This window comes from Paroedura picta, chromosome 9 (genome assembly GCF_049243985.1).
Source record: "Paroedura picta isolate Pp20150507F chromosome 9, Ppicta_v3.0, whole genome shotgun sequence".
Taxonomy (NCBI): Eukaryota; Metazoa; Chordata; class Lepidosauria; order Squamata; family Gekkonidae; genus Paroedura; species Paroedura picta.
In genome coordinates this window covers 57,959,700-57,983,100 of record NC_135377.1, presented here as the reverse complement: position 1 = coordinate 57,983,100, position 23,401 = coordinate 57,959,700, and the positions used below count along the sequence as shown (strand labels likewise).

General features: G+C 41.3%; 1 protein-coding gene across 3 annotated transcripts in view; it reads left to right on the top strand.

Moving 5' to 3' along the window:
• The window catches only part of ZNF516 (zinc finger protein 516), a 122,980-nt gene that overhangs the window by 77,832 nt on the left and 21,747 nt on the right, over positions 1–23,401 (top strand). For all 3 annotated transcript variants that reach the window (XM_077352922.1, XM_077352923.1, XM_077352921.1), the window contains exon 3: positions 17,604–19,064. In XM_077352922.1, the coding sequence (XP_077209037.1) occupies positions 17,604–19,064 (1,461 nt within the window). The remainder of the gene's footprint in view (positions 1–17,603; positions 19,065–23,401) is intronic.

Sequence of the window (23,401 nt, the reverse complement as noted above, 5' to 3'; positions counted from 1 at the left end):
TTTTTAATTCAGCCTCTTAAAACACTTTTAAGTAAATAGAAGTTTGTTGACATCACACATTTTCAGAGGCATACTATACAAACTTGCTGTCTGCTGTCAACCACCTGGTAACTTGACACAAGTGTTTTGTTTCCTCTCCATGCAATTATTCTACTTTGGGAGGCAGCTTTGCCATTTATCAGCTGTTCTTGTCTCTGCCTCTCCCTCTGTATCACCTATTTCTCCATTTTCTGTTTCAGCTCTTGAAACAGTGCAAACCTGGAAATAACTTTCTTGATTCTTGTGAGGAGGAGTAGAAGCAGGGATTGTATGAACAAGCCTAAAACTCCTTTGTTACTTACTCATTGCTATGGATTGCCTTGATGTCTGAGGGCACGATGGGCACGAACTAGCGGAGGAACTAAAATTATTCACTGATTTTGACCAGTTGAGATTCATGAAGTAATGAACTCTCCCAAAATGTGATGCCGTTTGTGGCAGTTTGCAGTGGTTCAACAATAGCAGAAAGCAGGGGTTTAAACCCTTGCTTTCTGCTCTTCATGAAAAATACCTGGTTGGAAAATCAACACTGCTTGTTGCTTCCTGTGAAAAGTCATGGGGAACAGTAAGCTGGGGTTTAAATGGTTTCGGACTTGGGACTTGGCTGCTCAAGAAAGCCCCTTTAAACAGCTGATCCATGCAGAGCAGTGGGAAATCTCTGTACGCTTGATAAGGATTCCTCTTGTACGGTTACAAAGAAGTCATGAATTCAATTAACAGTCTTCCTGGTGTCCTTTATTTATGGTAGCAAGAAAACAACATTATCTACCAAGGGGCACCTATTGAATCTCAGATAAAAGCAGCCAAAATCCACAAGGGCAAAATACAAGAACAGAAAATCATGCCTGTAAAGTCCCCTTCCTACATGCCTAAATCCAGTTAGGTGCAAGGGTTTTTCCCTCTCTTCAACTTAGCTCCTTTGCTAAACTATCTAATGAAATTTGTTATGTGACTGGTGTTCCCTATATGTGCCTGAGGCAAAGGCACCACATCATACAGTTCAGTGTATCTCTTTATTTCCTCAGCGGGAAGAATAAGTTACCTTTTAATACGGAATAAGCGAGCTGGGGCTGTGTTGGGAAAGCGTTGCTAAGATATCAGAATAGGAGGAGAGCAAGACTCCCGTGGGGACAATATAGAGAAACACACGTGACACTGCTAAGAGACCTTTCCTCTGGGATTTTTATAAGCGTGGGCCAAAATCCCTTATAATATAAACACACATGACACTTCTGGGATTTTTTATAAGTGTGGGCCAAAGTCACTTATGGGTGCAGAGCAAATAATAAAAGGCATCCATCTAAATTAAAAAAAATAGCACACACTTCAAATTTTAAAATGACATATACTTCAGAACTGCCAAGCCTGGATTGCCCAGGAAAGTCCAGTCCTGTCAGATCTTGGAAGCTAATCAGGGTTGACCCTAGTTAGTATTCAGATGGGAGACCACCAAAGAATGTCAGGGTTGTGATGCAGAGGCAGCCAATGGCAGACCACCTCTCGGTGCCTCTTGCCTTGAAGAACCTTTGGGGTCGCCTGTTTCCTTGTTGTCCCTTTCAAAATTTGGTGTGGATGAAATAATGAAGGAAAAAGAAATTAGATGTTATTCTTGCCTGTATGGCCTATGAATATTGTTTATACATAGACCATAGACACACATTTTGGGCTGTTACTGAAGATGGTGGATTTTGTAATCCCCACCTGAGAGCCAGTTTGGTGTAGTGGTTAGGAGTGTGGACTTTTAAGCAGGTGGGCCGGGTTCGATTCTGCACTCCCCCATGTGCAGCCAGTTGGGTAGCCTTGGGCTCACCACGGCACTGATAAAGCTGTTCTGACTGAGCAGGAATATCAGGGCTCTCTCAGCCTCACCCACCTCACAGGGTGTCTTGTGGGGAGAGGAAAGGGAAGGCGACTGTAAGTCACTCTGAGACTCCTTCTGGTAGTGAAAAGCGCATATAAGAACCAACTCTTCTTCAGTAATATCAGGGCTCTCTCAGCCTCATCCACCTCACAGGGTGTCTGTTGTGGGGAGAGAAAATGGAAAGTGACTGTAAGCCGCTTTGAGACTCCTTCAGATAGAGAAAAAAGTGTCATGTAAGAACCAACTCTTCTTCTTCTTCTTCTTCTTTACACATAGTCAGTTAGTTATATGTCTGCCCTTCCAGGATCCTGACCTTATTTGTTTGCAGCATCATAGTTTTCATAACTTCATCAATTACAAAAGGAAGACAAAGAGATAGTTTGTTACTATTAGTTAATAATTACTGTTAGTTATTAATATTATTGTAAGGTAAAGGTAATGGTATCCCCTGTGCAAGCACCGAGTCATGTCTGACCCTTAGGGTGACGCCCTCTAGCGTTTTCATGGCAGACTCAATACGGGGTGGTTTGCCAGTGCCTTCCCCAGTCATGACCATTTACCCCCCAGCAAGCTGGGTACTCATTTTACCGACCTCGGAAGGATGGAAGGCTGAGTCAACCTTGAGCCGGCTGCTGGGATTGAACTCCCAGCCTCATGGGCAGAGCTTTCAGACGGCTGCCTTACCACTCTGCGCCACAAGAGGCCCTTAATATTATTGTACGGTTATTCATATTTTATAGACTGTTTCATGTATTGTTCTTATGTTCTATGTAAACTGCCCTGAGCCTCCAGGGAGGGCGGTATATAAATATAATAAATAAAAAATATATAAGAAGAAATAAGAAATAGTTCATGAATGCTTCTGTCTTTGAAGAGATTGAGGGGCATTTCCTTTTTCATCCTTTGCCTTCTGTTACAACAGTCAAATCTGTAAAACTCATATTTAACCATATCTACACTTTGACCAGTTGCTATTGCAGCAGATTGGTCCTTTTTGGTTAGCTATGAGTTTGTACGAGAATGCCAAAACTATATCTTACATCTTAAAATGTAGTGAACTGCATATTTTTAAAGCTGTCGTTACTGAGTGTTCAGGTATATTTTTCACTAAAAGAAAATACAGGAGTAGCAGATGAGGCCTTGATCCTTTTTTGTCCCTTTCCAAGTTTGTTTGATGATTCCTTCTGTGGAGCTCATCCGGAAGAGTCTTATGAGAACTTTCTGAATAGTGTTAAGATTCAGAAGGGAGGAGGGGAAACCCTGGGAAACATTACCTTAAAATCGATAGTTCAAGAGCTTTCAGTTTTGAAGGAGTGTCTTCGTTATAGGAGCCTGAGTTGTTAGCAGAGGTCATGAGCATGAGACAACCTTTTTACATTTGCGACGGATTGGTCAAAGGTTGCCATTCCATTTAAACTTCTCTGGAACTCCTGACCACACACAATGCAAAAGGAAAGATTGTGGTTTTCAGCTTATAAATGGTAAGTAGATGCCATCTAGTGGCATCATAGGTACAATGCAATTCCAACTGAAGCAGCTGTCTTCTAAATGCATACTGGTGTCTTATTCTATTACATTCTTAAAGTTCGTATATGTTAAAAAGCCTAACAATAAAGTATGTTTTTTAAAAAACAGTAGAGATAAATTGACTTCCTGGAGAGTTTTAATGTTTTATTATATGCACAATTATTCTCCAAAATGTTTTTTTTAAGCAAGGCCATTTCTGTGTAATGCGTGTCAGTGGTTTCTTTGAACTCCACTGCAATATGCAGAAACGGTATGCCATAGAGGACTTTTATTTATATCATTGCCACATTCATAGTGTTTTAAGATTTGTTCGCAGGGAGTTCCGAACTGCATGTTATGCATTACTGGCTTTTTATTAATTACTCAAGACAGTTGCATTGCATGGCAGATGCAATAATAATTACGTGCTGTCACCTTTGGTAATGGGTAAAGGTTTGGGGATATTGTGGAGCCTTCCTTAAAGACTTCCATGGAACTTTTATTTCAGGGCAATGTGGTTTGTATAGAGGGTTGCAGGTTTTGGAGGGGTACGAAAAGGTTCCTGGCCTATTTGTAAAAGTTGCCTTCATGGTTGTCATATATAGGAAACTTTTTAATGCTATCTGGTCTATGTCAGTGGAGAGTCAGCATGTGATAGTAGGACATGACTGGCAACAAGATTCAAACATTATCGTAAAGATAGTATGGTAGGAACAGACGGACTAACACAGAACTGCTATTGACCTCAGCTCACTTGCATTCATGGGCTGCGATCCAGCCAGCTTTTGCACAGACAAGAAAGGAAGGATGGGCCACCTTTGACCACCAGGAAGGCTGTGCTAGGAGCGTGGGACTTGCATGGGCCTGGGGAGAATGTGGCATCCCTTGAATAGAGGCTTCTTGTATGTAAAAGGGCAGGTGAAACCTTTCATGGCATGGAAGTAAACATCACTGATAAATACCATCCCATGAAACCTCTGTTAAAGGGATAGGTCATCCAGAGCATTGGTCCCCAACCTTTTTTAGGCTGGGGACCGGCAGGGCAACTGCCCTGCCTGCGCATTGCGCATGCGCAGCCGCACCCGCGCATCGTGCATGCGTGGCACTTTCGTGCTTGTGCACATGCGCGAAAGTGCAGCACATGTGCGATTTTGGCTGCACACGGTGCATGTGTGCATGTGCGCATGTGCGGCCCAGCCGCGCATGCACAATGCATGGGCGCGACCCTGATTCCCTCTCCCCCCCTCCCGCAGTAAGAAGCTCCCCAGGCCGCAAGCTTGAGGCCTGGGAAGTTTTTTACTGCGGGGGGGGCGGGGAGAGGGAACCGCGGCCCGGCGCCATGGCCTTCGCGGCCCGGCACCAGGCCGCGGCCCGCAGGTTGGGGACCACTGATCCAGAGTATCTTAAGAGAGAACAGGATGTAGCTATGGCTGAAAAAGAATATGTGATAACTTGCACTCAGTTCCTGAAAATGATATTACTTGAGTGACTATTTGTGATTGGTCTAAATGGCTGAAAGTATCTCAGCTGTGAACTCTTGTCAGGCTGGGAAACTGAAGATCTCCCATCTACAATTGTTGCAATTGCACACATCTAAATAAAAAAAAATCACTGTGGGCTGAATCTTGGCATTGTGGTACAGGCAAAGCTTGTGTGTATGATGGACATGATATGTTTCCCCTCCAATGACCATTGCTTTGCAGTGAGATACCGGTTGTCTCAATAAGGACTCTGGACACCATCTTTGGCATGAACTGGCCACAGCCTTTTAATTCCATTGAGTGTTGCTTGGCATAGGGGGAAAGGATCCTGCCCTCTTGCAGTCAGCTGACAGCAAAGCAGCCCAGTCAGCAGGCTCCAATTCAAATCAGTGGGTTCCACCAGCTCTCCAGCCTTGAACCCCCGGATCAAAACCTGCTGATGCATGGGAGGTGGTCATTTTGGTGTTATATCGATTGAAATCACCTAAGACTATAGGCGAGTCTGTTCAGCAAACATGGCCTAACAGCTGTCTTGAATAGGTTTCCTAATCACATATTTCTATTTTTTCTCCTCCCATTTGTGTACAAGTGTTTTCTTTCATTTTGTGGATGCTCATTTTCCTTAAGAGGAAAGGCAGTACATGTGACTTGAAGCTGGATTGAATTTTCAAAACAGCAGTCATCCAATGGCTGAATTTCAGGAGGTGGTGGCACCTTTAATTATGTCTCCTCGCCCCAAAAAGCTTACAGGTATTGCATACTGTGCTGTTATGTCACTGATGAGGTCATCTCTTGTATAATGGGGATGACTCTGTGTTTCCTGGATGCATCAGCTGTCACTTGGATTTATTTTGGCTTTTCATATTTTGGCAGTGGAATGTTCATGGCTTTGGTGATCCTCTTTGAGGACACTCCTGTGCTAAAAAAGCAGCATAGACTTGCTTTAATAAGCATAACACTTCTAAAACTGTACTGTTGGAAAAGCTAATAATAAAACGGTTACACCTCCTGTCGCATCACGGTCCAGTTGTACCAGATGTAAGTGCTTCGCAGGTGGACTAAAAACTTGAAACGCACAAACGTGGTAGCATTTAAATATATTTTAGAGCTATATTTAAAGAATGGGTTGCAATACAATCGAATGCAGAACGAGCTTTGTGAAGCAGGTAAATGCAGTTAACAGATTTGCTTTTTGTTCGGGTATATTGAATGATATAGCTCTAGGACAAAACACAAATTGATTACTGGTTTCTCTTGTTCACCATCACAAGAGTTTAAAGACAAAAAGAGTGTAGAAACTTCACTGTTAACTTGTTCTTCCCTTCCGTTCCTTCCCTCCCTCCCAAAACAGAACTTCCATATTGAGCCAGGCTGTGGCAGTATGCTTCAGCATTTCCTTTTTTCGGCCACAGTGTTCCTATTAGAATCCTTGGGAAATATCTTGCAAGCATTCAAATGCAAAGATATCTGAGTGACCTTCTTCTAATCTTTAAAACCATGGTCATTGTGTAAGTCACTGTGACTCACCAGTGATCTGCAGAATTAATATTGCATGTTTTTCAAATATGTTCAGATTTCTTTTTCTTGCAACATGAATTATGCAAAAGGACTTAGGCCAAATTCTGACTCTCTCTTCCCCTTTCATTCTCTACAAAGTTAGTGCCACCTGTTATCAAAAATCATCTTAATGGGTGCTTTGAGTGTCTTCCTGCCTTATCGTGTGAGAGGCTCTATCACAACAGATTCGATCTGACATTTTTGTACTGATTGATGTTGCCTGCCCCCACCCTTCTTTGAGCGATCACCATTTCTTCTCAGTTCTTTTCTTAGAATAATAATTCCTCAAGTGTTGGGTATCATTAAGGGTGTTTTCACACAAGGGCCAATGTTGCCAATTGGTTCCGCAAAGCGGAAACACTATTTTAAAAAGTGGAATCTCGGCGTTATGCATATCTGCATTTGTAGTGGAATCCAGTAGCGTTTCATTCATTCCCCACGGGTTTCCGGTCTCGCAGGAATCGCTAGAAAGGAAGTGATTTTTTCTGTGCTTGGTCCCGCCCCTGGCCGTCAATCAAACGAACAGCCAATGGGCGGTTGTTATCATGCTCCGGAAAAGCCCCTTTCCATTTAAGCAAAGGTTTAGAAAAAAACACATACACACACACGTTGCAACGAATATGCCTTGATTCTTCCTAATGAAGAGACCCATCTAGCTGGCTTGTGAGCTGGCAATTCATTGTTACCACGCTCCCCCGAGTGAAAAAGAAATCTCCCCCCCACACACACGGGCGCGATTTTCGGCTTAAAATAAAGGGAACTTGCAAACAGGGCTGTGTTGTGCTTGGGGACTTAGGGGAGCTTTAAAGCACTTCTGTGGAGGGACTGTAGCCAGAGAAGCCTCGCTGGGTGAATGAAGCCTCACTGGTTCGTTGCTTTCCCCACTCGCTCCAAGGGGAAAAAAATGGCGATCGCTTTGCCGGAAGTTCGTAGGAGAGAGCCAGGGGGAGGGACTTTGTTGGAACTGCAACAATGAGAACGCACAGGTCTTTTTCGCTAGTGTTGCAGATTGTTTGCAAGAGTATAGCACTTTTCGAAGGGTGAATCCACTTTTCCTGATTTCCCTAGAAGTGCTACAACAAATCGCTTTTTGTGGAACTGTTTCAGGAGTGTTGCATATTGTGTGCGATGTCTTGCGGAACTGCAAATTAGTAGCGTGTACAATATGAAAGCCTTCTGCGACATTAAACTCATGCGGAATGGGCCTAAGGAACTCTTATGAGGTTCTCTTTTGTGAGTGCAATTACCAAATAACTAGTTCAGTGTGTGCTAAGTAAAGCCTCCCCATCTCTCCCCATGGAGTTTCAGATCCAGGACCCAGTTTAAATGATGGGCGGGAAACTCTTAAAAGGTCAGTGCAGTGAGAAATGACCTCTCCCCAGCTAAGGCACTTGTTCAAGGTGGATCTTCTCATAGATTTGTTGTCCCACCGACGTTCAAAGGAGTTTATTGGAGTTGCCAGTAAATGGCTCCTGTCTTTGGCGATCTCAGCAAGCCTGTCACAGAACTGTTTCATGGAAGACCTTGAAAGGCTATTTAGGCTATTTTTTTAAATGAATTCCATTGTTGTTTCCTCTGTTCTTGCACAGAGGAGAAAATAGAGAACGCTGGGACCCAACATGCAGGTTCATAAAGTGTCCCCCCTCCCAACTTCATGAGGACAAATCCTATTATTCGTTTTAAAGATTAGGTAAATTGACAGGAAGTGTGGGAGGCTTCTGAAAAGAGTTGTCAGCTTGGCCCGATCAACTGACCCTGAATGCCAGATTGCTGACCAGAAGCCAAAACAGCTTGGGTCAGGTGCTCTTTCCCCCTTCCCCACTGGAACGAAGTACAGATCATCCCTTTTCTTCAATGAAGCCTCTGTTCTTCAATAGTGTTTGGGATGCAATTTCATAAATCACGGATAGTCAGCTGCTTGTCTCTTTTCTGGCTTCCAAGCAGAATCTTATATTCTCACATTGCTGAGCTGCTCATTTAGCCCTGCAATGTATGCAGCCTGTTTACATTTTGTAAAAGGGAGAAGAATGATTATGAAGAAGCCTAGAATGAACTGTGTGAACCTGAGCAAAGAAAGGCAGACTAGAAACATTTTAACATCTTTTTTTGCTGTTGCTTAAAGATCAAAAGTATCCCTCTCCCTTCCTGCCCAGTCGCTTTACTGAATTCCTGAAGGGATTTTTTAAAAAAAACTTTCAATCAAAATTAATCTTTTACAGCCCTCCGCTCCCTTTCTCTGGCTGACATGAGCCACCTGTCTCCTCTCTTTCTGTACAGCTTCTCCTAAACTGAAACAAAATAGATTTTTTTACACTGCTTTCCCTGTTCTCCCTTCTCAAATTTCTCTTGGAAAAGGTTGCATATTCCTGCTTTAATAGCCATCACTACCAGTCGAAGACAAAGGAGAGCAAAATAAAAGAAGAAATGGTGTTAGAAAGCATTGTTGATACCTGAATGGACCTTGAAGAGCAGGTTTTCTGTTGGCCTGTTCTTCTGTCTTAATACGCAGGGGGATAATAAGCAGTGCTTCTACTGATAAAAGCTATGCTACTGGAATTTTAACACTCAGACTTAACAACAACCCCCGGTTTCTAAGCTGTAGTTAGAATGCCACCAACAAACCACAGTTTGCTGGGTGAATCTCTCTCCACTTATTTTTGTCTTTTGGATACTCACTGTTTATTCCTTCATTGTAAAAACCTGGCGGGGGGTGAGAATAGAATATTTTACTTGAGGTGACACACATCTCTGGATGAAAAGATGGAGGTATTGTATTCATTCAGGACCATATTGAAGGCTTCTTTGTACACAGTGTTTTATCCACATTTTATTTATCTCCACTGCATAAGAAAAATGTGCAAAAAATTGTACCTAACCATATGTGTATAATGCGGATATTTTTCTGTATTTATAAAAACTCGCTGTACTTAGGAAAAACTAACTTTAGTTCTACTAGCAGCATTTTTAGTAATAGTCTTGTTTCTTCTTTGTACAGTTCCTTTTCCTTTGGCTTACTACATTTGCTTACTTTCTCCCTGGTATCTCTGTCAAATATCTTATATTTCCCAAGAATATTTTGGCATTACCAATTGCAATAGTCAGTTGTCAATGGCAGCAGTGTTGCCAATTACACAAGAAAAGCTAGCCTCCCTCTGATCATGCTCATATTTTTAGTTTTGACTGCAAGGCGAACAAACGGGTCAGTCATAGAGGAGATCAGCCCAGACTGCTCCTTAGAAGGCCAGATCCTGACGATGAAACTCAAATACTTTGGCCTCCTCATGAGAAGGAAGGACTCCCTGGAGAAGAGCCTAATGCTGGGAGCGATCGAGAGCAAAAGAAGAAGGGGACGACAGAGAATGCGGTGGCTGGATGGAGTCACTGAAGCAGTTGGTGCAAACTTAAATGGACTCCGGGGAATGGTAGAGGACAGGAAGGCCTGGAGGATCATTGTCCATGGGGTCACGATGGGTCGGACACGACTTCGCACCTAACAACAACAAAAGGCGTAAGAATATTTTTTTGTAGGAAGAGTTTGTATTTTATGTTAAACACACACTGGTCTCATTTACCTGAAAACATTTTCGTAGTGTGTGTGTGGGGTGGAACCTTCTTCATAAAATATAGTAGCTTCTTGCAATACAACTCCATCCAATCAGCATTTGGGGACAAAGGGGCACTCACATGCAGGCCAAGAAGCAACACATTGTATTGAGTTGATCTGCTGATTGTCTATTCTTATTATTTGCAAAGTGTCTATTGTTATTCCTAAAAGTCTAGTAGCATCTGTTTCTCCTAAGCACCAGGTATCCCTTTAGACAAGGCTAAAAAGATTATGAATAAAAAAAGATATTATGAGTTGTGAATTGTGAATTTCACAGACATTTCATTCATATTTTCTTTCAGGTTGTTTCTAATTCTATGTGTCTTTGAAAAGTAAAGATTAAATTTGAATGCTGAGACATGAGTTGTTTAATCATTATTGTGGTGATTAAACATTTGCCATTTTGGAGTATTAAAAATGGCACAATACCAAAAAAAATGAACAATTGTCCTTAAAATATTTTCCTAATTTAGAAATAAGTATTTTTAATTAAAATACTATGTTTTTGCAAACACTGTCCTACTTCCCTAAATATGTAACTTATAATAACTAAAAATCATGATTTCTGATTATATTTACATGGAAAATAAATGAAACATCTACCTAGGAAAAACTAATTCTAATTATGTACAGGCATATTTAGGTATCATAAAACCAAAGAAATTAAACTAATAGAAAAAGAGAACAAAAATTTAAAAACCAGCCATCTGAACTTGACATTCTTACAATAGTTCATAGGGATATACACTTTGTTATGGCTTGGCAGCCTCAGGTGGCACATAGGAGGCCAGTGCCACAGCGTGGAGAGGAGGGGCGGCAGCAGCATGCCAGCTGGCAGCCACATGGAGTTGCAGAGCTCTCTGCATGTGGCTGCTGGCTGGTACTCTGCCCCTGCCCCTCCTCTCCGCACTGTGGCACTAGCCTCCTCAAGCTTTGGTGATTGCAGAGGCTGCTGCGCCATGCCAAAGCATATCTAGTTCATATCTGGCTTTATATTTTAACATGCAAAGCTTGTGGGAACATTAACTAGTTTTCTGGGTGTATTCATATTCATTTTAAAGCTATGCTGCCTCATAAAAGGCAATCTGTTTTAACTCTTCTTTGTCTCAGCTACCATAGTAAAATACAAATCCTTGAGGTAACATCAACAATACAACAATTCTAATCTGGAGAGCTGGGTTCTCCCAGCTTCATCTAGCTCATAGCTTAGCACTAATTTCCAAAAAATCCCTCAAGGTTTATTTAACTTATACCCTCTAGCTCACACACACCGTTCCCCATTTTATTGGTGCTCTCTGCGCTGATGTTTAAGCACCTTGAACCCCTTGCCACATGGGGCTTGCCTTCTTCTCCTAGAAGGTAACCTTCTAGCAATCACCTTCACCCTAAGAGTAAAGGAATGCATAGCATTGTGGTCTTCCCTGCCCCTGATAAGATTGTTCTCTGCCCTAGACTGGAATCCTCTTAAAGGATTTTTCCACCTTTCATGTTTCCCAGGACATTGTTCTGCCACTGTTTTTTCCCTCCCACACATAAGACAAGGAACAAACTGTTCACACATTAGATATTGTAGGCCACTGCTTTTTTATTTATTTTTTGAGAACAGAGTGGGGATTCAAACCTGGTTCTTCAGATTAGAGGTCGCCATTCTTAACTACTGCACCAACTGGCTCTGAGATGAAATTACCTGTAACTGTTGTTCATAGGAAGATCTTCCATGCAGGCACATATCCCACCCCCACCCCCTTTCTCTGCTGTGGGATCCTAATGCTATTGAGGTACTTCCATAGTGGTGAGAAGGGATCTGGAGGAGGAATGCTTTTTGCGACCCCATGATGTGTCAGCTGGGCAGGGAGGAGGCAAGCCATGAGGGGAGGGGGTTGAACACTATGAAATTTCAAGAGACCTTTTAGGAAAAAAGATAACTCTGTGGCAGGCCTGCACTAGCGTGGTCCCCATGTATGCTTGCACAGAAGAATACTCAATGAATAAGTTACAGTAAGTGCAACATTGTTTTCTACCATGATGTCTTTTTTGTACAGAAAGACACTCAGGTGTACTGAATGGCCCAGAAAATTTTCACTCTGCAATGACTTCCTGAGAGGCAGGAAGATGGAAATGGAGTATTCCACGTTGCACAATATTACATTGTGAAAGCTGCTACTGTAGGTGTGTGAGGAAAAGCAGTTTCCATCTAGGTCCATGTGACGCTTGTAACATTTGGTCCAATATTTTGTCATTCGCAGTTTAGTTTTTCTTTTCCTCAGCCTGAGGAACACTAGATGAGAATTCATCCAGTCAGTTTTGTGTGTAACGATCCTTTTGGATCCCTGATCTTAAAATATTTAGTGCCACAGTCACAATGACTTTGTTCTCTGAATCTCAGCAGCTGCATTCAGTCAATTAGTATATTGGCATTCTTATCCTGCCTTTTTGCTTCCCAACATCAGCCTTTTTGCTTCTCCAGATTACATTCCCACAATGTGAGGCCCAGGAATTAGGCGAGATGGTTTCATTCCATATAGTTTTACACTTGATATTCCCAGAAGGCTTTGGAGTAGTGAGATCCTTTTTTTTTCTATTAGAGCAGGGGTAGTCAAACTGTGGCCCTCCAGATGTCCATGGACTACAATTCCCATGAGCCACTGCCAGCAAATGCATGGGAATTGTAGTCCATGGATATCTGGGTGGCCGCAGTTTGACTACCCCTGTATTAGAGGTTTTGAGGAAGGCTCCCTTCCCATCCCACTAGAATTACACCCACCATGAGAGAAAATGTGTTGCTTTTGTTCAGCTGAATCTTTCTCAAATGCTATTCTATATTCTCACATTATATGGGCCTATACATTTTCCCCCTAGAAGCAGTATTGCAGTTCCCAACTCTCTCTTGACAGTAGGTGTCTTGATTGGTCAATAAAGAGCACTCTTAGTATTATTACCAGGGGCACACTTAAAACAGTTAATTAAAAATTATACTTAGTAACACCTCCAGCAACATCTTGACATCAAGGAGGAGTTGTGGGATTTAGGGAATGAGGGGGGCATGGCTGAGAAAGTATTGAGGCAAGGCATTTCTCATACAAGAGCTTTCTCATGGAAATTGTTCCTCCATGATCAATTAAAATATAATTTGTAACACCATTTTATTTGCAGATTTCCTGCGCATACCTGGCTTTTGATACTGAATAAATAAGCAAATAAATAGAAACTCATTATATTTTGTGTTTGTCCTTCTATTTCTCAGGCGTTGTATTTCGCTTATTGCTGCAGTTCTTTGTTTGGTCAGGAGCTGCCGGTTGTCAAATTGTTTCTCTGTCCAGCTCAATTTTATTTCTTTTGAAAGATAAAATATTTTATTTTAAAAAATCTGTCTGTTGTTGCATTAGTGTTTCTGTTCCATCATCGGTTCATTTTGTAGTGCTGTTTTTAAATTGGGTAAGTTTTCACATTGCTCTTTTCTTTATAGTATGTCATAGGTCCTTCACAGAATTTCAGGTTGTCGAGAAGATATATAGAATCATAGAATCATAGAGTTGGAAGGGGCCATACAGGCCATCTAGTCCAACCCCCTGCTCAATGCTCAATCATTCCTACCTATGCTTAAGAGAACCTTACCAGATTAAAATACAGCTTGTTCTTACCCTGGGCAGTGTGTACATGAGTGTTTGCAAGTTGCCTTCTGTGTACAAAATCAAACAAGGAATGGTGTTGCAAGTGGGTTATGGATTTTCTTCATCTCTTTTATATAGTCCTAGGGGGTTGGGGCCAAGAGAAGAATTAATAAGAGTTGGAGGAGCAGATGTTTCCCTACCCTCATCTTTATCAAGCTGCTTGCCATTTGTCCTGAGAGTCCTCTCTGAGGATCACTAGATTCTTGCAAGCTAAATGTGCCGAAAGATTGGGGTTTACTACAGTGAGAAGTTACCTGGGTAAATTGCAATTTTTTGTTTCATCTTCCATTGACATAAATCATGACTTAATGCAGGGAGAAATGTAATTTTACTTGATTATCTCTGAAATTCAGATCCCACTCTATGGCACATTTTACTCTTTAGGCACTGTTGACCTTCAGAGAGGAGTTTTGGGCCAAATGGCAGGTTAATTGAGGACATGGAAGCAAGGGAAGATCTGCTCTGTCAACACTCTTCCTGACATTTTCCTATGGATCCAGCCTTTCTGAAACATGATTTGTTCTTGGTAACTTCACGTCTGTTATTGAATATGCATAAAAGTTATAATGTTCACTCAGTGGTTTCTGGGCACCCAGTTTGCATCCATTTATTCTCAAGATAGACATAGTAGAGTATGGTTCATATGAATGAGACAATGCACTGCATCTTTCACAGTTGAGCACATGATTTAGACCATGCCAATATGACTAGTGATCTTGGATCCAGACACAGTTTTACATAGAAGCTATGGTGACAGCACTGAGCCAATTTCTAGGTATGTTCAGCAGTTGAATTCTCCATTGAACTAAGAGCACTGAGAAAAAGACTAGCTTGGATTCTGATGGACTGGACTATGGTATGCTGACATTGCAATTGACAAAAATATAGAAAATGTTTGAGCTGCAGCCTTTGATTCTGGGACTAATGCAGTTTTCAAATGTGTTAGATAGTTCAGCTAGTTTTTCTGATTTTCCTTACTGCATGATTTTAGAGTTGTATGCTGCTTAAAAGGAAAATTATATATGATGATGGGGTTATATAAAATGAGGTTCAGGTTTAAACTGCTTGATAAAACTCTGGTATTTGCTGTTCTCTGTCACTGAAGTTTGTAAAAAAAAGAAATTAATTAAAAGAATATAAGGGGTATGGAGAAAAGAAAGTAAGGCTTTGGTAGCAAGCCTATTGTCTCCTATCATTATGTGTAAGGTTTTGCTTTCTTTGGCTGTATTAGATTGTATTTGGAATGATTTATTACTTACTTTTAATTGTTCAGCATTATAAGCAAAGGAATATCAGCACATTAAATGCCATGGGTATATGATTCTTCTGAACAGCCTAAATATTAAATTGTGACAGATGTGTTTTGAAAATAATGCAGATGTGCAGTGTCAGATTGTGTAACTCCACACAGCTCTTTTGATTCAAAGTATAGAAGTAGCTGGTAGTGCTGGATATGTGCTGTCAAGAAGTTTTAATAACTTTTTATAAAATGGGGGGTGGGAGAGACACTTTAAATACAAAGGAATGTGCCCCCCTTAAAAGTTGAGAATAAAATTAATTTAACAGAGGAGGTATTCAGCTCTGCTAGACAGCAGAGCTAGACATCATTTTAAGCTGACTGCTCAGAATTAAACCAAGATTTATTTTTTTTGCCTGAACTAAAGTTGAAACCAGATTAAACTGCAGATGAAGTACTGCTGCTATGGAAAGTCAACCTAAACCAGACCAAACTTCCCATCAGTGGAATAATTCCTGTGGTATCAGAGTCAAACTAAGCAACGGCAATGGCTTTTAATGTGTAGCTCTGTGAAGGACCACTTATAATTTGATTGCTCCATTCTCAAAAACTGTGATCATTCCTACCTATAGCATTATAGGCAGAATGCAAGTCCATACTGGACTTCCTCTGTCTGTTAATGTAAGATGTAACTAATTATAGTAAGTTCAGATAATAGCTACTCACAGGCAAACTCCAATGAAATTAGCTGTGGAAGAAAAAATGTTTGCTAGGCTTGAAGGGAAGTATCTCGTTAAATTTATCTTACGCCCATTTTTTAAAATCCAACAGTTGACTCTGTATAGACTTTTGGTGGTATACTGTTTATTTATACTATATGACATTTTTCAGTGCTAGTGACCAAGATTACATGGGGCAGTGCAAAACAAATTTTAATTCAGTATTTTAGACCTGTAAAACTGTTGGCATATAGATATACTGAATGGAAAAGACAGAAACTTGTCAATAGGTCTTGAATTTATCAAAATCAGCATAACAAAATGTGCTTTCAGTTATAGTAGAAAACTTTAGATATTCTGTTTTTGAAGCAACAATTTATACTATATGTGACATATGGTTCAAATTTAATTGCTAATTGTGTTTAGTTGTTGTTTGAATGTGGACGTATATTTGGGCTTGAACAAACAAGATTCTGGGGCCTGACCGGATAGCTCAGGCTAGGCTGATCTCATAAACCTCAGTAGGGTTGACCCTCATTGCTATTTGAATGGGAGACCTCCAAGAAATATAAAGGTTGTGATGCAGTGGCAGGCACTGGCAAACCACCTCTGAACATATCTTTCCTTGACAACCCCATGGGGTCGCCATAAGGGCACCTTAGAGTCAGCGGTGGTGCTCTTTGCCGCTGCGGGGCAGGAGCACCGGCTTAAGGCGCTGGCTGCTACGCTGTCTCTGTCACCAGCAGCTTCCAGCATCTTGCTGGAGATTCGGCAGCAAGACAGCTGAGAGGAGCGGAGCCATTCGCGCGGGCATCTCCTTTTATGGAGCGTGCTCTGCGAGGCTTGTCTCTTTCCCTCCCCGGAGCCAGCCAAGCGAGACACCCACCCACCCACCCTTAATTATTTGTTGGCTAGTTGTATATATTTTTGGATGTTTAGGTTTGGGTTATGGAAGATGTTTGTTAATGGTTCGGGATAAGTGGGAGTTGGGTATCGACAGCTTTTAGTAAGCTAGATAAGTAAGGCACATATGTGCTAAAAGAATGTTTGTGTTTTTTTTTGCATGTTTAATTGTTATTGTCACAGTCTGCGGTTTGTGGCACATGGGAGGATCATTTTAGGGGTGGCTGAGTCTGCATGCCAGCCAACCCGAGGCTTTGGGGCTCCCATGGGGGCTGAGGAGATGCATGGCTCGCGGAGAGTTAGCATCTCCAACGGTTGGTGACCCACGGAGGCAAATGCCCATTGGGTCGTATTGGGAGCCACCTCAGGTTTGTCAGAGGTCACCGGTGGGCCTACTGACCGGGTGCCTTGCGTTCGGCTGATCGCAAGGAGGTATGATCCTTCCCATGTTGGGTGCCACGCTCACATGCTCAATAAAGGCTGTGGCCAATTTATTGCCAAGGTGATTGTGCCTGCGTCTTATTAAGGTGCGATTTGGCCCCTGCAAGGCAAATCACCTTTGTCTTGATTGCACATTCTACCATCATAAGAACCTGGGCATACCGTATCTAAATTCCACTACCTGTGTATATTCTGAATAACTTGTGGCTTTACAATTAAAGGGTTATCCATATCATTAGATACTCTGTGTTAGAACAAAGACCTTTACCGTTCTTTTTTTTCCCTCTCTGTTCATCTCATTGTGACCCTGAACATAAGGCTTCCCTGTTACTTTTTGGGTGAGGAGCAGTTGCTTCAGCACAGAGCAGTAGACAGGATACTTTTTTTTGGAAGAGCAGCTTGTGGGAAAGGGGCTTTGTATTGTATTATAGTTTCTTCTGTGGACTATTTTCGGAAATCTTTGATTTGAGGACCAGACGTTCAATATTTTACTAAATATGTTTAATCTTTTATTTACCATACAGATTGGGATGTTGTTGGTGTTTTTTTAATCATAGTAAGTTTGTTTAATTTCTGTTCTTCAGGTAAAAAACCATACCTCTGTGATTTATCAGAAGAAAATGCATCTGTGGCACCACTTCATCTTAAGAATGGAAGAAACTACATACCAGAAAATTATGCCAGTGAATCGAAACCAGAGTTGTCAACTGTGGTGTCTATCCCAGAAAACAAGATCAAAGAACGGTTTACAAAATACACAGATCACAACATTTTCCCAGATCCAGAGAAGTCAATATTTCAGTATAGCCAAGATCTCCCTTGTTCCAGTAGGACTGTTGATTTTACTTCCAGTATAGACCAGCTAAATTCAGATGTAAGATTAGATTTGCAAGTCCCACTGGAAATTCAGACTAAGCAATTTAAAGAGAACCCTCCAGATGTGCATGACAATTCTTTGCTCAGTAAAGATCCAGATGTTCAAGAGAAGATTCCATTAGATCTCAGTGAGAAGTCAACTAGAGCTGATTCAGGTAATGCAAGTTTTACCTCAACTTTGCAGGCTGCTTTGATTGTCCATCCTTGTCCTTACTGCAGTCATAAGACCTATTACCCAGAAGTTTTGTGGATGCATAAAAGAATTTGGCACAAGGTTAGTTGTAATTCTGTGGCTCCTCCTTGGGTTCTGCAAAATGGATTCAGGAGTATAAAAAACAACTTGGTTTTTCTGGTGAGAAATGGTCGCACTGGTCCCCCTCCTGTTCTTGGTGGCAAAGAATGCCAGCCTTTGCCCATAGCTAGATTTACACGTACACAGCTACCATGTGGGTTGTCAGGATCTAAAAACAATTCTTCTGGACATGGTGTAACTGCTAGGCCCGGGACTATGTCTAAAGATGTACCCTCCATTGGTAACTGTGGTCCACAAGCATCCAGCATTGACAGGCAGGCAAAACTGAACCACACCCATGAAAAGTATAGTACAGCAGCCCAGCCATCCCAACTGAAAGTGAAATATGAAGTGAATCCTAAATTGATGCAAGCAGGAAGCTTTAGCAGAAGTTCAACACCTTCCCAGACAATTGTATCTAGACCCAACTCACAGCTCTCTGACAGTAAGCAAGCAGAGAAATATACAGTTCCCCAAGTAAGTGCTGGGTTTCCCCCTTTAAGTAAGCATTGCACTTCAGACCCAGGAAAGGCCAAATTTGTTTCTTCACCTCCATTTCACCCTCCGGGGAAGACTGAGCCATACGTCACTCAAGAAGATCCACCAGTGCCTCAGCAGGAAACTGTTCCCAGAAGAGAAAACGAAATGCGAAGCTTGGTAAATTGCACAGCAGGATCCAGAGCCAGTCCACTGATGCAGCCTCAGCCCGTTATAACAGGACCACCACCAATAGTGCACTCCATCAAACCGGAGACACCATCGGAGGGGCACGAAAAACGGCTGGACATTTTAAACATCTTTAAGACGTACATTCCAAAGGACCTTGCTTCTCTCTACCAGACATGGAGTGCCAATAGCCCTGCAGTGGACCATGCTGGTAAGGATCAAGAACTCCCTTCACATTATTTTAAAAGGTGGTTGTTACCTTTAATTGCTAGAATATTATATTTCCGATGAGGTACTAGATCAGATTAACAGTTCTGCTTTATACAAATCATTTATTCTCATAATAAAGTTGGTAGCAATATCTTGATCACCAAAGCTGCACATTGGGTCTCCTCAAGGGAATTTTTCTTTAAACCTAAAAGGGTTGTTAACCTCTAGGTGGCAGCTAGAGTTCTTCTGGGATTACAACTGATGTCCAGACAATAGAAATCAGTCCTCCTGGAAAAAATGGCTACTTTGGAGAGTGAATATGGCATTATGCCCCACTGAGGTCCTTCCTCAAACCCTGTCCTCAGCTGGCTTCATCCCAAATCTTCAGGTATTTCCCACATGGGAGTTGGGAACTCGACTTTCATATGCAGCTAAAAAAAGCAAGGATGGGGCAGACTTCCCTTGGGAGGAAACTAGTGTGTAGCATTAACTGATATTAATATTAGTATAAACAATAAATAAAAAATAAATTCAAATTTTGGTCTTAGAAATGAGCAATTCCATTGGGTGGAATACTTGTTCCATGCATTTGCTACCCAAAATCTAACGCCACAGCATTATTTTGCTGTTACCCTAAATATTGCAAGACACAAAACAAAATAAAAACAGGTTCATGCACAATCTTTGCTTAAAAAACAAACAAACATAAACCAAGTAAATTGAAAGCAGTGTGGCAGCAGCAAAGTAGCAGAAACAAATTGAAGGGGCTCGGGAATGGCGTGAACCAGACTTGATCCATCAGTTTCTGTATTAAGCTATGCCAGTTAATGCATCCCAGGATAACATTAAATATATTAGATTAGATCTCTGAGGCAGACCTGTAGCCAGAATTATTTTTGTGGGGGGAACAATTTTTTGTTTAGAGGGCAGTCGAGGTGCCAAAAGTTAGAGCAGCTGCAAGGAATTTGGGAATTCATTTTTATATGAGAACTAGCTTCAAAGCCGTTCCTAAGAATGGGCCATGCAAGGTCCCCTCCCATGGCCCCTGGCCAGGCAGCTTAAGGTGGCTTTGGGCCGCAGCTGGATCAAGTGGGGTGGGCGGGGGCTGGGCAGCTCATTTGCAAGGCTGGGACAGAGCTCCTTAGCAGGCAGTCAGCAGGCTGGGAGGCCCTCGTTACCAAGCCCTCCACCACAAACCTTTGCCCAGGGCCTTCTCCCCTTACTTGCTGCTGGCCCCTGCCACTGAAGCATCTGAGAGCAAAGAGGCTAGAGACTAGGGACGGAGGGTGGGAGCTGGAGGGGCAGGGCAAATCAGGGTGATTGGCCCTATTCCAGCTTGGACAGCCAGACACGTTCCACCCCCCAGGCTGTTTCACAAATATATAGAGGAACCATGGATAAGGATGGCACAGCAAGAAGCAGAGGTTTTTAAAATATATTTATATATGTTTCACAGATGGAATACAGAAGGAAGGGAGAATCAATGAAAATTACCCCACTCCCCAATTCTTATGGAGACAGGAGTGTCTTGGCTACCTGGATACACTTTTACTTTTTTGCTGCATGATCAGCTTTGAGAGTTTTTGCTTCTGCTTTAGGGAGGAGTAGGAAGGGAAGGAATAACGTAAAGACAAACAATCCTGTGCAGCTATTCTACAATAAATAGAGGGTACACTGCTAAATATGCATACTTGGAGGTCTACTTGGAAGTAAGTCCTATTTTATTAAAGAGTTCTAACATTACAGCCCCAATGACAGAGTTAAACACACCACTTTCCTAATTTATTTATTTATATTTTCGTACTATTTTATGGCTCAGGGAGGTTTACATTGGAAGTGCAACATAAGAATATTTAAATTTACAATTTAATCAACTTTAAATCATTTCAAAGCTGCCTTTTCTCTCAAGTTTAAAACCCCTTGGGGGATAGGGGTTACTCCGTTCTTCAGGGGATATAATGGGTTTAACCATAATGTTTTGGGCAATGCCTGTGTTGCCAGAAAGGACATTACATGTTGGTGCAGTTCTCTCCAAACCTAAGATTCTCCCAGCTGGGTGCCCTCTAGAGCTGGTAAATCTGCATGGTGAGAAAGCACTGTGAACTCTTCCCATGTTGTACGTGGGTTGTAAGGTCACATCTGTTAGGTAATTGGAGGATTTTTTTGTTGCTGATAGTTGATGGCTGTTGTACTCTTGCAAGCCTAAAAAGTAACCAAAATTAAAGGCAAAAAATACAAAGGCTGTGTAGAATTTCAAAATAAAAAAACATGCAGACACCCAAACATATCATGTGGGAAGCAGCCATAGTGCAGCGACTCCCATCTAAGGTAAGAATCCCCTCCCTGTCATCCATTTTGCTGTATCTTTATTATAATTGTTAGTTGAGAATGTAACCTGCCTTGCATCCTTTGGGGGAAAGGCAAGCCAGGAATAATATAAATTACAACATATTAGTTGAGAAGGCACTGTGAGTAGGTTAGATTTCCTCACATTGTCCCTTTCCAGTTCCACATGCTAATTTCCCCAAGGTAGATGAGATTGGTGGGCAAATTGGGCCCTTGTCAAATTCAACTCCCAGACAATTACAATGATGACATCAAATAAGCTAAGGAAACCTGCTTCTAAATCTGGACACAAAAGCCTGTTTCAGCCACCAAAAGCAACTGATCAAATCCTAGATTTTGGATATCCCTGCTACAGTTCGATGAAAATTTGGGCTCACTCAAAGACTAATGGGAATTAGTACGTAGGATATTTTTCTCCCATGTCACTGTACATGAAAAAAACTTAGCATTCATATATGCCAAATTGTTTTTTAAAGGAATCTAAGCAATAGAATAGTGAATTAGCATAAATTAAGAATGATTTCAGCTTGGATTTTCCGCAATTGTATCATCTTGGTTTCCAGGTGAGAGTTTGCTTTGTTTTTACTGATTTTTTTTGTTTACTTCTAGCATGAGAAACTTTGTGTGTGTTTGTGTGCATGTGTGTGTGTGTGAAGCATTACTCAGGCTCTCGTTCTGAATATTCAGTGCACCTTTCCATCACAGCAGACCTTTATTGGTCCCAACAGTGCATTCCCTTATGAATTCTTTAGCATGAAATGGAATTGGGGCAGGTTTAGAGCTCTAGCTTTTTACATTTTAAATTGGACTTATGTTCTCAAGAGGCAAGTGCACCGTTTTGTTTCCTTCTAGTAACAGTGATTTTCCAATCCCTGAGAGACATGACTACAAGTACCGCCAGAATATCAGTTCAAGTTATTAGCATTTGTATTATGTCACACATTTACTAGCTCGGTGCTTGCTTAAGAATTTCTTTTTAAAAAAACTCTCATCTATGCTTTGGAGATTATTTTTCTATTTTACGATTAGTGTTATTTACAGCTATCATAGTATTAGATGTGACATTGGCAGCATGGTAATTACTCCTTCTGGTTTCACAGGAATTCTTATATATGATGAAAAACTGAAATTTATGTAAATAAAAGCGACTAACATTTATAGTCATCTGTACTCTTCTAATATAATATAGTTTATCTTGAGAGGTACAATTTTTTAAAATGATGTTGTGGCCCAAGTAAAATCTTCAGAATGCCAAATATGGACTAAAAAAAAGTCCTGGCAATACATATATATTCTGTCTTGATTTAAAAAAATTAATTACCGTACGGTTGTTACAAGTACTCTGAGGTCAGTTCCCACGTTATATTTTGATGCAGTGAGGTCCTCACAAGGTGATTTTAACTTCCCCAGCTTCAGTTGATGAACTTTTCTTGTGATACACAATTAGGATTTTGTATTTTTCACATAAAGAATTATATGAATTGAGCTTATTCTGCTGAAGTTGTATGGAGGCACATTCATTAACCATCTCCATCATATACTAACGATGAAGTAAAAAATAAACTTCCAATGACATCATATTCTATCAAGAATACAAAAAGAGAGAATGATGGCTGCTTCAATTAACTCCCCCCGCTAGCTGCCTCCATGGAGCAAGTTCAACCACAACAATTTTGTCCATTTGGACAATCTTTGCTCCTGCATATGAAACTTTTACATTATTTCACATCTGTCAACCTACCAAAGGGATCAAGGGAATTTGTCTAAATTCCCTGACCCCCATGATGAGTGGTTGCATGTGAAAGGCTTGCTGCATGGAAATAACCATCATGGGAAAGAGTTTTATATATTTGTTTTGATAATTTCTATGCCATGTCTTCAGGAAAACAGAAGTTTGCAGCAGATTTGGGTGTGTTTATGAATCATAGTGCCTCAAAACAATGTAAAATTTTCAGCAGAGAGAGATTTCTTTGGAGAGTTTAGTGATCTATA